Source organism: Mauremys reevesii, linkage group 6 (assembly GCF_016161935.1).
Source record: "Mauremys reevesii isolate NIE-2019 linkage group 6, ASM1616193v1, whole genome shotgun sequence".
NCBI lineage: Eukaryota > Metazoa > Chordata > Testudines > Geoemydidae > Mauremys > Mauremys reevesii.
This window is the reverse complement of record NC_052628.1, coordinates 129,784,310-129,799,209: the sequence shown is the minus strand read 5'-3', so window position 1 is coordinate 129,799,209 and position 14,900 is coordinate 129,784,310. Positions and strand designations below refer to the sequence as shown.

Here is a 14,900-nt window from a genome sequence, read left to right as displayed (position 1 = left end):
TGAGCCTGACAAGACCATGCACGCTCCACGTTGGCAGAAAAAGAAGTCAAGCAACTGGAGTGTTATCACCCACCACTGACGCACTGATTCAGCACTCCGCAATTCTTCCATCGGCGGCCCTCTGAGCCGCCTCACAAATGACAGAAGACCCAACAGCCCCGTTCTCCAGGTTCAGCTCCACAGCCTTTGGCATCTCATACGCAGTCTTTGCAGAAGTGATATTTCTGAGTGCATCTAGAGCACTGGCAACCACCTTGCTTCATGCCACACACCCTCCCCACCCCCTTCAGGGGGCATCTTCTTACCCGCTTGGAGTGCAGTAACCGGCAAGTGGGTCCTGGATGTCATTCAACATGGCCATACGATCGAGTTCACAATGCTACCTCCCTCACGTCCCCCAGCCACACCTCAGGGACCACTCTCAGGGCCGTGTCCTTGTGATGTTGCACTGCATAGGATTTATGAAAATATGCTAATGAGTGTGAATATAATGTAACTGGAATATTCTTCATGCAAAAGGTCTCTTGTAAGGTATCATTACAAAGCTTATAATCTACTGAGTGTGATCATCCCATTTGTATACATGTATCATTCTTCTATCTGAAGCTAGAAATATGAAATGTAACTCTGAGGGCCTATTGTAATTATGCAAAGTGTGGGCCATTAATGGTGGTTTTGGAATCTTGATGGCTCCCATTAACCAGGACAATTGACTGTGGATGGCTCTGTTTGTTTGCAGGCCTTCCTGTGAGTCAGGCTGGGAGGAATGAAGGCTTGGGGGTCTCCCAGGACATGTGACCATGTCACCTGGTACTGTCTGGAACCCATCTTAAACCTGGTGTTTTTCCATTCAGAAGGAGGCGTGGGGACCCAGAGAGACAAAAGATTCCCGCCTTGTGCCAAAGCTATAAAAGGGGGTGAAACAGAACAAAGGGGGGTGCAGTTATGAGAAATCCCCTAGCTACCACCTGAGCTAACAAGAACTGTACCGGGGAAAGGATTGGGCCCAGACTAGGAAGGAGTCCAATCTATGAAAGAAGCTTATTGAAACATCTCTGAGGGTGAGAGTTTATCTGGATTCAGAGTCCTGTGGCACCTTATAGACTAACAAACGTATTGGAGCATGAGCTTTCGTAGGTGAATACCCACTTCATCAGACGCAAGCTTATGCTCCAATACGTCTGCTAGTCTATAAGGTGCCACAGGACTCTGTTGCTTTTTACAGATCCAGACTAACACGGCCACCCCTCTGATATCTAGATTCAGTTTTCTACTGTATTAGGCTTGGACTTGCATGTTTTTGTTTTATTTTGCTTGGTAACTTGCTTTGTTCTGTCTGTTATTACTTGGGAACACTTAAATCCTCCTTTTTATATTGAACAAACTCATTTTTTTGCTTATTAATTAACCCAGAGTAAGTGATTAATGCCTGGGGGAGCAAACAGCTGTGCAAACCTCTCTATCCGTGTTATAGAGGGCAGACAATTTATGAGTTTACCCTGTATAAGCTTTATATAGAGTAAAATGGATTTATCTGGGGTTTGGATCCCATTAGGAGCTGGGTATCTGGGTGCTAGAGACAGGAGTGCTTCTTAAGCTGTTTTCAGTTAAGTCTGCAGCTGTGGAGGACGTGGTTCAGACCTGGGTCTGTGTTGCAGCAGGCTAGCGTGTCTGGCTCAACAAGGCAGGGTTCCGGAGTCCCAAGCTGGCGGGGAAAACGGGCTCAGAGGTAGTCTCAGCACATCAGGTGGCCGTCCCAAGGGGGTCTCTGTGACCCAACCTGTCACGGTCCTCACCTTAGAAGTGGATTCTCTGCTGCAAAGCTGAGTGATAGAACCTGTTCCTACAACCTATCAGGGTGCAGGGTTCTATTCCATCTAGTTCCCAAGAAGACGGGTGGGTGGAGACTGATCTTAGCCCTCAGTCCTCTCAACCACTTCATATGCAAGCCAAAGTTTAGTATGGTCACCCTAGCAACCATCATAACTTTGCTATAAAAAAGCATGTGGTTTACAGCTCTCGATATACAGAACGCTTACTTTCACATGGATATCCATGCTATCCACAGGCATTTGAGCTTCATGGCAGAAACTCAACACATCCAATACATGGTTCTACCTTTCGGATTCACCACTGCTCCATGGGTCTTCACCAAAGTTCCCTTGGTAGTGGTGGCCCACCTTCAGCATCAAGAGGTCCTTATATTTCCTTATCTCAGCAACTGACTGAGAGCAGCATGATCCAAAGAGGAGGCTCAAGCCTCAATCTCCATGCCACTCACACTCCTCTCCTCCCTGGGGATGAGCATAAACATCAGAAAATCGACTTTGGATCCCAAACAATCCCTAAAATTCATTGGGGCCCACATCAATGTGGTCTTCGCACGCACCTGTCTACCAGAGGACAGGTTCCAGAGACCCTACAAGAATGGATGGTCTCCACCGCCGGTTCTTCTGTTCCAGCCAGCGCTTACCTTTGCCTTCTTGGCCACTTGGTGGCCTGCCCGCATGTTGCCGCCTTCGTTCATGTTCACTTTCACTGCCTGCAACTGTGGCTCCAGAGGGCCTATTCTCCTATACCATGGACTTCCTACTGACCGTTCCCCCACAAGGTTCTCTCCTCCTTCCAATGGCAGATGGCCCCAGGTCAGGTCTGCACTGGGATAGCCTTCCTCCCATCCTCTGCACAGACCTAAGTGTTTTGCTGGGTTGGGGCCTTGATATTGTGAGTACGAGGACTGACACTGTCTGATTAAGGGTGAGACTGGAAAGGACTGTTTAAAATGCAGCACCGAGGGCACAAAATGGTGCTGAGCAGGTGTCACCAACATTCTCACAAAGTGGGCCGCGTACTGGGAGAGGCACCAGGCACAGGCTTGTGGAGAACTGACAGCTCGGAAAGCAGGAGCTTCATGGGAGGCTGGTCCCAGCCACAAAAGTCTTTCTCGTTGGGCAAAGCTGGTTGTCTTTAAACGCTCTGCCCCAGGGATTTGAGATGCACAAGTGTCCTCGTGCTGAAGGCCTGTGGCCACTTATGTCCCACTTAAGACCTCAAATGAGAGCCCGCTGCCTGGGGCACTGCCTCCTTTGTGTTGGGCTTGCTGCCAGTTGATGCGAGAGGCAGGAGGGCAAGTAGAAGGGGCTGCTTAGCTCCCTCCCCCGCCACTTATTAAACACCAGGGTCTGTACACTCGACAGCATCAGCTGCTCTTAAGTTCCTGTCTGAGGAGCACCAGTGGCGAAGAAGCACACTCACATTCCTTTGCAGCAAGGCGACAGGACATGAGCCCGGGCTCCCCCAGCTCTGCGACACGATAAGGAGAACAGCAGTACAGACCAGTGGCCAGGCCAGATAAGCCATGGTGAGTGGGCGGGCTGTGTTGGTCTCTAACTGCTCCTTTGCAGTATGTAGCCCAAGTAACTCCTGAGGCCCTCGCTGCGCAGCAAAGCTGTTTTTGGTTAAAACCCAGAACCCCAGCAACAAACTGCAAAGAAAAATGGAGGGCTTAGAAAAGGACCATCCTTACTCGGAATCTTCCCAGCAGCCTCCACCAGCCAGAGCGGAATACACTGTGCCAGGTAACATTACAAAGTTAATGTCATGACTGGGTGGAACGGGAGCTTGTTATAGTCTAATGCATCACTAGACGTCTTAGCAGAAAAGAGATACAATTGCAACATACAAAAAAAAGAGTTAAATGATCAAAACTATGTACGTAAGCTACGGAGGATGCTTGGTATACAGAGTATGGAAGAAACAGATGATTGCCCTGCACAAAATGACAATCAGGTTATTGTTTTCGTTGTCACAAAGGGTACAAGCATTTGGAAATGCTTCTCAGAGTGGTCAGAATCCTGAGCCATTACAAATACCCAGTAGGGTTATCTAGAATTTTATGCCTCTTTGATTTGGCCTTTACTTTGTGCATCGATGTTCTTTTGTTAAAGAATATGGGCATTTTACATCAGGTTTCTGTCCTGTGAGTGAGGTGGTCAATGCAAAGCACTGCCATGTGCGGTGAAACCCATCTAAGTTATTGCTTTTACCTGCAGACTTGCTTGGAAGCAGGTGTGTAGCAAAACCTCTGCAGGGGAAGGGTTTGTAAGCATGCAGCTGAAATCAGAGATCCCAGGGTATTTTAAGCAACAAGACAGTTTGCCATTCCAGTTTAAACAAGCCCCACACAATCAATAGGTGGACTCCATACACCAGACTTCAAATGCCAACATACAGAGACTGTGGCTAATAGAATGCATGCAAACCCTAGTCCGTCAGTTTATCAGCCTTTCAGAACTCTCTCGTAATAACAAAAGAAACAGGCTGGAGGTCTCGAACTGATCAGTCAAAATAATTTGCTTAGGCTGGTGTGTAAAGGTGGCACAGGTTTTATTGTACTTAGCCTAGAATATTTTTCTCAGGGTTAGTTTGTTTCTCAGCAAGTTTTGACAGGCCCTTAGCTCACAAAAAGAAATAAGAGTTGATCTCTGTTACACATGCAAAGTACAACATGCGTCAGTAGCTAAATGCAGCCTGGTTTAATAACCATCAGTGAATTCATCCTGTCAGTCCTGTGAGCATCCTTCTACCATTCGACATAGCCAATCTCCTTCTCAGCAAATCTCCTGCTGCTTTACTATTTGGCAGATGACAGGTTCTCCACTGATCACTGCAAGCCATGGCAGGTCACTAAAAGAATTCCTTTGGCGGGGGCATTGTTATTAGGGATTGTCAATATGGCATTTTTATACCTTTAGAATGTGATATTTCACTACGTTCCTGTGCTGAGCATTAAGGGCCGCCTCTGCCGTTGTATATGACTATCAGGCTCCAGCACACACCCCTTACTACATATTGCTCTCTTTCTAGTACACATTGTGAATCACACTGTAATCTCCCACCCTTTCCCTGTCTTGTCTGTTTAGATTGTGAGTTTCTCATGGATGGGGATTGTCTCTTACTGGGTCTCTAAAGCGCCCAGCATGAGGAGGCCTTCAGGCATTACTGTAATAATAATAATAATTCTGTAGCCTGGTGCTCAGCTCAGTGTGGGATCCAAAGCACATGAAAGAAGCATTCCCAGAGTTAATTTCCCATCATTGCCTCCTGTTCAGGGTTACAGCTCCAGAGATGGCTATTCTTGGCTTAGCACCAGTCAGGAGATGCTGGTTCTATTCCCAGAACAGTCAGATTCCTTGTGACCAAGTCACTTTGCCTGTCGCTGCTAAATTCGACCTAAACTCATAGTGTAGACCAGGGCTCAGTTTCTCCATTTGGTGATAACTCTTCCTGGTTCTCCCAGGGCTCATTTGGGAAGCTTAATGCATTAACATGCTTTGCGGCCGTTGGCTGGAAGGTGTCATTATTTCGGACAGTTGTCTGTGTTTAGTTTAGTGTGTGTTCAGGAATGCTGTTGTGCCGGACTGTTTGAAATTATGGAAGTCACAACTCATTTATTCTTTTAATGTATCTTTTACATGCCTCATTCCTCACTCCCGACTCCACACTGTCCCTCGCTAGAGCTGGTGCAGAAATGTGTTATATTCTGCCTGCATGGCCCAGCTGCGGCCAGGAGTCTCAGCCAAGGAGTATGCTAGCAGCTCTGCCCTGAGCCTGGTTTACGGTGCACTGAGGCATAGGGAGGGAGAAACAAGGCATGTACGTACAGACCAAGTTACCGCAACTCGGTGTTCCTAGTGGCCAGGTGTCCGTACCACAAGGATAACTTTGGGGCCGAGCCTCAGGAGGTCGGAGTGGAAATCATGGCCCCAGTGAAGTCAATAGGAGTTTTGTCATTGACAGCAGCCCTGAATTCTGCCCCCAGCGCCACCATTGGCCAGCCATGTGACACTGGGCAAGTCACTGAGGCCAAAACCACCAGACCACAGAGGCAGAGAGGAGTAATTCATGAATGGGTGATGTGCCCAGCCCTCTGCCCACTTCAGCCTTTCACACAGGGTTAATGGGGGTCTTGTGCTGGGCCCTGCGCTGAAGGGAACTGTGCCCTCCTTTCTGCAACCAGCCTTCAGCCCATGGAGTCACGCTGGGTGTGTCTGCACTGCAGTTAGACGCCTGCAGCTGGCCTCTTGGGCTGTTTCATCGTGGGCTGCAGCCCAAGCTCTGGGACGGTCCCGTCTTGCAGGGTCCTAGAGCCCAGACTCCAGACCAAGCCTGAACATCACAGTGAAACAGCCCCTTTGCTCGAGGCAGCCGGCAGGTGTCTAACTGCGGGGCAGACACACCCTGTGGCTGTCATTATTCCCTGCAGTGAGGGCTTGGCCCTGTCAGACAGGAACGTTCCTGGTCCCTGACGGGCTGGCTGAAACCCATTAGGCCTCAATCCTGCCAGGTGCCAAGCACTCCCACCCCACTCCAACAGAGCCCGGGAACTCATTCCTGACTGAGCCTCTCCCTGCCCTCACCATGACCGCTCGCCCCCTGAGCACTCCGAGTGCGTTCCCGTACTGTCAGAGCCAGGCCAGGGTGCATCGCCTCTCGCAGGATCTGGCCCTTCCACAGGAGAGGAGTTGATGAGAAGAGCCACAGGCGAGCACCTACTGCAGATTGTCAGATAGTGATCCCTGGCTCTTCTCACTAGTAGCTCTCAAAGCACTTTGTAGAGGAGGTCAGCGTCATTACCCCCATATTACAGATGGGAAGTAAGAGCGGCCGTACCGGGTCAGCCCAAAGGTCCATCTAGCCCAGTATCTGTCTGCCGACAGTGGCCAATGCCAGGTGCCTGTTCTGTTCATTCCCTTTGAGGCAATCAGCGAGCGATCCATCCCCTGTTGTCCACTCCTAGCTTTGGCAGCCAGAGGCGAGGGACACCCAGAGCATGGGATTACATCCCTGAGCACCTGGCTAATAGCCCCTGCTGAACTCCCCTCCATGAATTTCTCATTCTTTTTTGAATGCAGTTCAAGGAGGCTTCCCCCGGGTCACCCAGCAGATTAGAATGCAGGGCTGATGAGTCCCAGGCCACTAGGCCACAATGAATACTCAGTGTAGGCAAAACTGGATGAACCTTGGGATTCATGAATCTCCAAGTACAGATGAGCAACGAATACATGAGCCTTCAAACAGCAGCAAATTCAGCTCAGAGGGAGGTAAAGCCACGTGTCCAGGCCCACTCGGAGCCGAGGGAGCCAAGCATGGGACTCACAGACAAGGGACGGGAGAGACAGAATGACACCCTGCCAATCCAACAGGCTTTGGGTTAACAGCCTGCAGGCTTTCCAGCTAGCTGCTCTGTGAAGATTTAATGGGAGACAATGCTCTGGATGCAGCACCCGCTGCTGCCCTGTGGGAGCTATTGTCCGAGAAGCTGGGCATGCCCAGGGCATGCCCAAAGCCCGCCTGCTTTCATTAAAGTGTTATCTGCAGCATGAGGGATGCGATCACTTGCCCCTTATCTGCGGCTTCTAGGGCACTGCTGTCCCGGGTGTTATTTACATGATAGCTCGCTGTCTGGCTGAGGTGACTCCCTTCCACTAGCAGGCCCCACCCCAGGGTGCTCCCGCTCCACTCACCTTGCTGTGTCCCTGTCATCGCCAGGGCTAGTCTTCAGTCATGACACCACATTGACAATTGGTCTGTTCTTGTAGGGGCCATCACGCGCCGCCTGAGAGACCGAGAGCTGCTGCGGAAGAGGAAAGCAGAGGCACAGGAGAAAGATACTGTCCAGTGGGTTCTGGGGTAAATCATACTTACACCCAGGGGAATTGCGTCATAGCGCCAGGGAAGCACCCCTTGTACACAGGGAACGGCCATGCCCTACCCTGTGACTCGGTTTATGTGCTCACATGGGGTGGGTGGAAGAAGAACCCCTCTGCACTGTTATGGGGAGTCCCCTCTGGCAGAGCGGGAAGTGGGCAGAGCCGGGGGTCTGATCCAGCATGGCTGACCTGGTGCTGGGTATGAGAGAGCAGCCCCCCTGAGAGCCGCGGGGCTGTAACTCTGCTCCAAGGGCTACTCGTGGGATGATGCCGCCTACACACCAGCCCGGCTCAGGGCAGGGCCCAGTGGCCAAGTCTAGCCCTGTCCCTTTGAACATGTGCAGTGGTAAGTGCAATGAACGCCGCTACGCACTACTGCCCAGGGGAGGAGCCATGGATCCACAGCACATTCACACACGTCCTGGTGAGCTCAGGGATCACTGAGAGCACGTGGGAGAAACCAACCCACTGCCCAAGGCAGCCAGGAGGTTTTACCCAGCATGCCGCACGCAATGGGCTATTCTGCAGGGGGTGGCCGGCTCAATACTAGCCCCAGGCTCCCTCATGCAGACACATCCCTCCGCCAGCCCCCAGAGACAGCCCCAGTCCCCTGCCAGCCCCCAGCTAGGACTTGATACACAGTAGCCTCCTCATCTGCCCTCTAGTTCCCACTGACCCAGACACCCCAGCACCATCCCCACCTCCTCTGGTGCCGCAGACACCCTCCAGCCTCCCCACCCCTCCACCTGCCCCAGCCTCAGAGCTGCCAAGTGGTGTGCAACTCCATGTCCTACCTCCCACCGCTGCTCCAGGCAGAGTGAATAGACCATAAGATGGCATTTATTGTGATACACGGATTGTGCGTATGCAAAGTAGCTCATTAAATAATTTGCATAAACTGTCAGACATGGAGCCACACAAAACTTGGCAGCTGTGAGAGACCTTGGGCAGGGAGAGGGAATTGTGATTCGGGGTGGGTGGGTGTCATGCTGCCTCTCAGAGCTGCTCCTGCTCCCTTGCTCTGGCCTGGGCCATCTAGCCCTACCTCCAGTGACCACAACATCACAGCTCAGGGCACCTGCACCCACTGTGGGCTCCCAGCTTCCCAGCCATCTTTCTCCCTCCTGACCAGACTGCACAGCTCCCTGCCTACACTGGGAGATCCCCAGCAGCCTGGCTGCCTACGCAGCCTGCTTGACTTTTCTCCTCAGAGACAGCAAATGGTAATTGCCACAGTTAAGTTACTACACGGCGCTGCCTAAGCAAGCACATTTATTCTTAAGGTGAAAGCATTCCAGGGAAAACAGGCAAAGAATCTCCACACATGCCAGTGAGCTCACCAGAGATCACCCTGACTCCAGCAAGTCCTTCAAACCCCACTGGCTGGTTTTCCTGCAGTCACAACTTCACCCCAGCTTCAGTTCAGAACAAGCCCTCTCAGTCTCATGCTGTCTCAGGAGGCTAAATTCCTTCCAACTCTTCCCTAAGGGTTGGGGGGGGGGGCCCTGGGACCAGAGGTCCAGTCTGTTTGCTGGACAGGAAGAAGGCCCTGAGTCAGTTTAAACTCCGGATAGTTAACCCGAAATCCTTTCTTTGGCTGCGGGTCCCTGGAGAATCCAGCTTGAACCAGTATACGGGAGCCTCTCTCCAGGTGGTGGTACTGGTACCTCTCCGGAGGCCTGACCTTGCCCACTCACCTGCTGGCAAGACAGTTAGCTTGAGGCATGAGCCCCTACTACCCAGGCAAGCTCAGAAGTCACCAGCTGTGTGCATCAGTCCACAGGAAAGGCTATGTTGGCCGTGGTGCATTATTTTCCCAGGTAGTAATTTCTCTCCCAGAATAGCAAGTTTGTCCATATCTATGTTACAAAGGGGAGAGGCACTAATGCCCAGACCAGGTCTAACTACAGACATGTGCCAGCATCGCTGCATGTGTGATCTGTGACGGATGCAGCTGTGCCAGCCAAAGCCCCTAGTGCAGCCAGCTCTAGCAGCGGAACTGTACTTTTGCCAGTCGAGTTTAGTTTGCTTGGGCTGGGCTGGGCTGGGCTGGGCTGGCGGAGAAGTGAGCACACAAGGGGAGAAGAGGAGTGGCTGGAATAAGCTACACCAGCACTAGTGCTGAGCTCTACTGGCTTGGGGGTGCCCTCAGTGGGAGTTCTCTGCCAGTAGAGCTCAGCAGAACAGCTACACTCACAAAGCGCTCTCTGCGTCGGGGAATCCAACACCCAGCTCACACTGAAAGTGCCTGGCAGCCTTTGTGCCTGGCCGGGCTGTCCCCGGTTCACGGCGCTGTGTGAGATGCTGTCATGTTCCGACAGAGAGCGGGGTACGAGCAAAGGGCCAAAGAGGGGCCGAGGAGCTGGGAGAAGAAGAGGCCGACAGCAGGGTACAGAGCCAGAGCCTCAGCCTGAAGCGCAAGAGGAGGTGGAGAAGGAGCCCCCAGAGAAAGCACAGGCCTCTCCAGGGCACCATGAGGAGGAGCCCGCCCCGTCTGTGGCTCAAGAGCTGTCTGGTGGGACTCAGCAGGAGGTGGTGGAGGATACTCTGCATCCAGCAGGTAAGCGGTTAGAGACCCTCGGGGATCAGCGCATATTCCCAGATAACTCTCCCCTGGGTGCATCCTTGGGGAGGAGAGGAACTGCCCAGCCAGGCAGTGGAGCAGTGACTGGCTAGCTGCAGAGCCTCTTCCTCGCTCAAGCCTGCATTTGTACACAGCAGTGACAGATACAGCAACCTCCTGGCACCCCGCTTGCTGAGCCAGTCTGTTCCAAACGGCAACCCCTGGGAAGGCCCCAAGGCGGGAGTGGAGCTGATGGCTCTGTCCAGGCCTTTGGGGAATTTCCCCACCCCGGAGGTCCCCGCAGCAGGGATGTCCCAGACAGTCAGTGCAGAGGGGGCAGAGCCAAGCAGGGAACTGGGCCTGGGCAATGAGAAGGGGATCCCGCCAAGTCCAGTCCCAAGAGGAACCAGTGCAGGTGTGGAGATTCTGGGGCCCAAGGCTCAGAGCCGTAACAAGGAATTGCCGGCTCCAGGCTCTTCGGCGGCGGGTCCCTGAGTCCCTGTCGGAGACCGATTCGGTGGCAGGTCCTTCCCTCTGAGAGGGACTCAGGGACCCGCCGCCGAATTGCTGCCGATTGTGGTAGAGCTGCGCCCCTCCGCTGTGCGCGCCCAAGGCCAGTGCCTCACTCGCCTCGCCCTTGTTACAGCCCTGCCAAAGCTTCTCCCCATGGGTGCCCCATGGGACAGCTACAGAGATAACAGGGTCCCTGTATTACCTGGGCCTCTTCCTGGCTCGCAAGGAACTCACTGGGACCTAGTGCTATCGACATCAGGCCGTTCATGTTTATTCCACAGGGGGCTACCTGGAGATTAGGCGGATATTCCTAGAGGTGGCTATGGGATTTGGGTGCCATTTCCCATTGACATTGATGGAAATTGAACATCCACCTCCCCTGGAGGCTTTGAAACCATCCCCTTAGGGCCAGTGTGTCAGAGGTGCTGGGTGCCTGCTACGCCCATTGACCTCCATTGGAGTCCAGAAACCCTGAGGCCCCAGTCCTGCATCAAGATCCCATGTGCCTTACAGGGCCCCACTGACCTCCCAGGTCTCTGTTTGGGGGCAGGGCTCCCCCCTGCAGAGCTCATTGCAGGCTGGGCCTGTGCACATGATCCTTCGATACAAAGGAAATGTCTGTGTGACCAGAGGCCAGCATCTTATTTGCTACTGCTACGCAGGGTCACCCAGCCCACACCTTAAAAATCCTGAGTCAGGCCCCCCCAAATCAGTGCACATAGAAACACAAGGTGTCATGGGATCCACTCACCCTTGGAGCGCCTCCACCACATTGCTATGGGAATCAGCGGGTTTCAGAGCTGATACTCCCTCCTGTTGGTTCCTTGGCCGTGGTCCCACTCTTTCTCTAGTACACAGTGTGCGGCTTCTTCAGGACTCAGTCTTCCGGTCAGGTCACTATAGTCCCCCCCTTCCAGGGTAACAAAAGCTCTGCAGACAACAGTCCTAGGCAGTCAGAGCTCCACTGCCTGGTCCGTGCCACTTCCCTAGTGGCTGGTAGGGGAACCTGGGCCCACGCCCACCCACTTCTCCAGGTTCCAGCCCAGGGACACTACCTGCGACTGTGGTCTGCCTTCCCTCAGGCCCTGTTGCTCTTTTCCTGAACACCTTCCTACCTCTGAGCTCGACTTTCTGGTTCCCCCGCTCTCTGGGTTTGCCAGTCCAAACCCCCTCCTCCCAGGCAGTAACTGTAGACTACACTCCGCAGAGCCAAACACACATACCTTAACCTTCTCCCAGGGCAGGACTGCAGAAGACTTTCCCCATAGCCCCTTCTGCTGCCAACTTCCTGGCTTTATTAACCCGGCCCAGCGCCTCCCCCAGCAGGACTTCCTCAGCAATTAGGCTTTAGCAATCCCTGGCTCTCTCCAGGGGCAAGTTTTGGCCTAATTTACCCCTTATGGCTTTGCGTGTGGAGGACACCCCCTCACAAAGAGCTAAGACCCTGTCCTTTTTTTTTTAAATAAAAGCCAAGATTCTCAAGTGATCACGATTCCAGCGGCTGGGGAGTTAAGGAAAATACTGTGAAACTCAGCATGGAAATGGGTTTTCCCTTTCTCTTTTACAGAGCATGGGGAAGAACCAAAGTCAGAAGAAGCAGGAACATCAGAGGCTTTGAATCTCCCTCTGGAAAATGACCATACAGATAATGGATTCCACCCCTCAGTTTTATTTTGATCTTTTTTTCCTTCCCATTGCTTTGGGCAAAGTCCAGCCACTGTAGAATGATTTAGATCTGCTATTCCCGTGTGAGCAATAAAAACTAAATACTTGCACCATCGTCTCCCATCGCTGCTATTTTGCCTACCTGGGAATACTGGGGAAATCTGTTCATGCCCCCTCCCCTTGCCCCCCAGCCAAAAAAAATATTATCCCTGTAAAACTCCGCAGCTGCATGCCCAGGACTATAGCACAGACCTTGGGCATTCGCTTCCAGCCTCCTCCCTTCCCCCGATCCCCCTGCTGCTCTTCCCCAGCAGCCCCTATGCCCGCTGAAGTCCGGAGGTTTCCATGGCAGAGCCCATTTCTGGATTGGGCCTTGCATCATAGACTTAGATCACAGGCAGCACTGAAGAGCCAGCTCTTTATCCAGCTTTCCAGCCGCTGCTGAACATGTAACTACAGCGTAGCTTCACGTGACGCTCCCAGACAGACCCAGGGAGAGGCGCGTGCCGGCGTTTAATGGGCTGTCCCGGCAGCTGTGGTATTTCTCTGTAACGGTGATGAATCTTAGTCCTTTCCAAAGTCTCTTCACTTTGATCTGTATTTTGTATTTTTCCTTTGTGGCCCCTCATCTGCTCCCCGCAGCCCCTTCGCAGACCACGAGGGAGGGAAGCTGTGTTCAGCTTTCACCTTTCACTTGTCAAACTCACTCAGACACTCCCTCTTTAGCTGCTTTGCATAAACCGGGCACCTTGGAGGTGGCTTCCTGTGCCAACAGCGCTGGGAGCACACAGGTAAGGCCAGGGAAAGGATAAGGAATGCACAATGCTGTGTTTCTAGCCAACCAAAACTGAAACTGTCCTTTAATCAGTGTCTGGATCACAGGGAGGATGTCGCTTCCCCCCACCGAGCATTTTGCTGGGCACATATCTCCACATCCCATGGCTAAAGACAGCCATAGATCCCATGTTTACTGCTGTGCTGAAGAAGGCTAGATGCTGGCAATTTCTTATTCCAGGCCTACGTGTTATAACGGGGATAAAGGGTTGTCCAGGCAGGGTGGTCAGTGCCTTGCAGGACTGAGCCCAGAATGGACTCAACTAAGTGGATGCTGCAGAATGGGCCCCGTTCTCAGGGGTGCTGAGCTCCACTGGCTTAAACAAGAGTTGTAGGTTCTCAGCACCTCTGAAATCAGGCATTGGGGCCAAATTCTTCATACTTGGGTGCCCAGAGATAGCCAGGTTGAGTGCCTCCTCCAGCTCCCACTGAACTCGACGGGAAGTCTTCTCCTGAGCTCCGTGGATACTGGCCTAATTTTCAGAGATGGGAGCCTCTGCAGCCACATTGAGTTGCTCAGGAACTGTGGGGGTCTCAGCATGTCTGGAACTGGGCTGGGTTTATAGGGGCACCTACCTGTAGGCATCCTTGGTTAAAAATGTTAGCCTGTCAGTGCCTTAGAGAGACTGCAACTCCGTAGCCAAATGATGTGTTCAGAAGGCCAAGGAGATTTTGGCTAAAATACATGCTTTCTAGTCAGCTCTGGATACTGTTACAAACTCATTTGCACACAGACTCTGGTGTGAGCGAGTGGCCAGTTAACAGTGCATTACAAGGGCAGGCTACAATGTGCTGTGTGCCCCGGGCTAGCCCCACCAATCTCTCCTGCCCCTCTCCTGAGTCTGTCTCTGTGTCAAGCTCAAGCCTCCCTTCTGGTCCCTGCCAGCTCCAGGGCTCGGTGGATGTCTAGGACGCCTAGCTTTGCTTCTGACCAGATGGACCCCTTAGCCCCTGCCACTCCAGTGTGCCGGCCCCTGGCTCCCCATGGCAGGTGGAGCCATGTAGGGTTGGTCCAAGATCCCTCTACCCTGGCAGTACAAAGAGATCTTAGTGGGCCCAGAGGATCGACTCCATACACCCGGCAGCCTAGTGATTAGCACGGATCAGGCCCTTGCATTCAGCTTAGCAGAACTATGGCCTGTTTCCAGTGGGCGTGGATCTTTTACTAAATTAATCAAAACATTTGCTGTGCCAGGAGACCTAGTCATGTAAATGTGTTTCCTTCTATGTCTCTCTCTGCCCTATTGCACTGCCAGCAACTGCTTTACAATCCCCTGGCTACTGAACTCCAGTGTGACAATATTGCCACAGGTGCTAGGGTGGAGTCGACAAGAAGCCAAGTGGCTGTTCCTGATAATTTCCAACTGAAAGCTCCCACTTTGCCATTACAGCCCTGAGTGCCGTAGATGGCTAGCCACAGCCTGCGGTTAGAAAGGAGCACGCTTTCCCCTTGGCACACTGCCTTATTCCTGGAGTCACCTGATGAGATAAGCGAGGATTGTACCAGAGTTATCTGTAGGAGTCAGATGCATCAGGTTTCTTTCCACCTAGCCTAGGACAATATTTTTGCCTTGCCATGTGCGCCCAAATCTGACGGGAGCTAGGCTGTGCAA

General features: G+C 52.5%; 1 protein-coding gene across 2 annotated transcripts; it reads left to right on the top strand.

Moving 5' to 3' along the window:
- Positions 1-3,185: 3,185 nt before the first annotated feature.
- HEMGN (hemogen) lies at positions 3,186-12,568 on the top strand. 2 transcript variants are annotated; one of them, XM_039542772.1, is made up of 4 exons: positions 3,186-3,578; positions 7,602-7,692; positions 10,034-10,272; positions 12,356-12,568. In XM_039542772.1, the coding sequence occupies exons 1-4, from the start codon at positions 3,497-3,499 to the stop codon at positions 12,463-12,465; spliced, it is 522 nt and encodes a 173-aa protein (XP_039398706.1). In that variant the 5' UTR covers positions 3,186-3,496; the 3' UTR covers positions 12,466-12,568. The 2 variants fall into 2 exon arrangements, with proteins under 2 accessions (XP_039398706.1, XP_039398707.1); XM_039542773.1 differs by having other exon boundaries at positions 3,190-3,578; positions 7,602-7,680.
- The last annotated feature ends 2,332 nt before the right edge of the window (positions 12,569-14,900 follow it).

Excerpts from the sequence above, each read along its gene's own strand:
- HEMGN (XM_039542772.1), top strand. The coding sequence starts at position 3,497 with ATGGAGGGCTTAGAAAAGGACCATCCTTACTCGGAATCTTCCCAGCAG. Across the intron at positions 3,579-7,601 it reads AGCGGAATACACTGTGCCAG|GGGCCATCACGCGCCGCCTG; the intron begins GTAACATTACAA and ends CTGTTCTTGTAG. Across the intron at positions 10,273-12,355 it reads GGATACTCTGCATCCAGCAG|AGCATGGGGAAGAACCAAAG; the intron begins GTAAGCGGTTAG and ends TCTCTTTTACAG.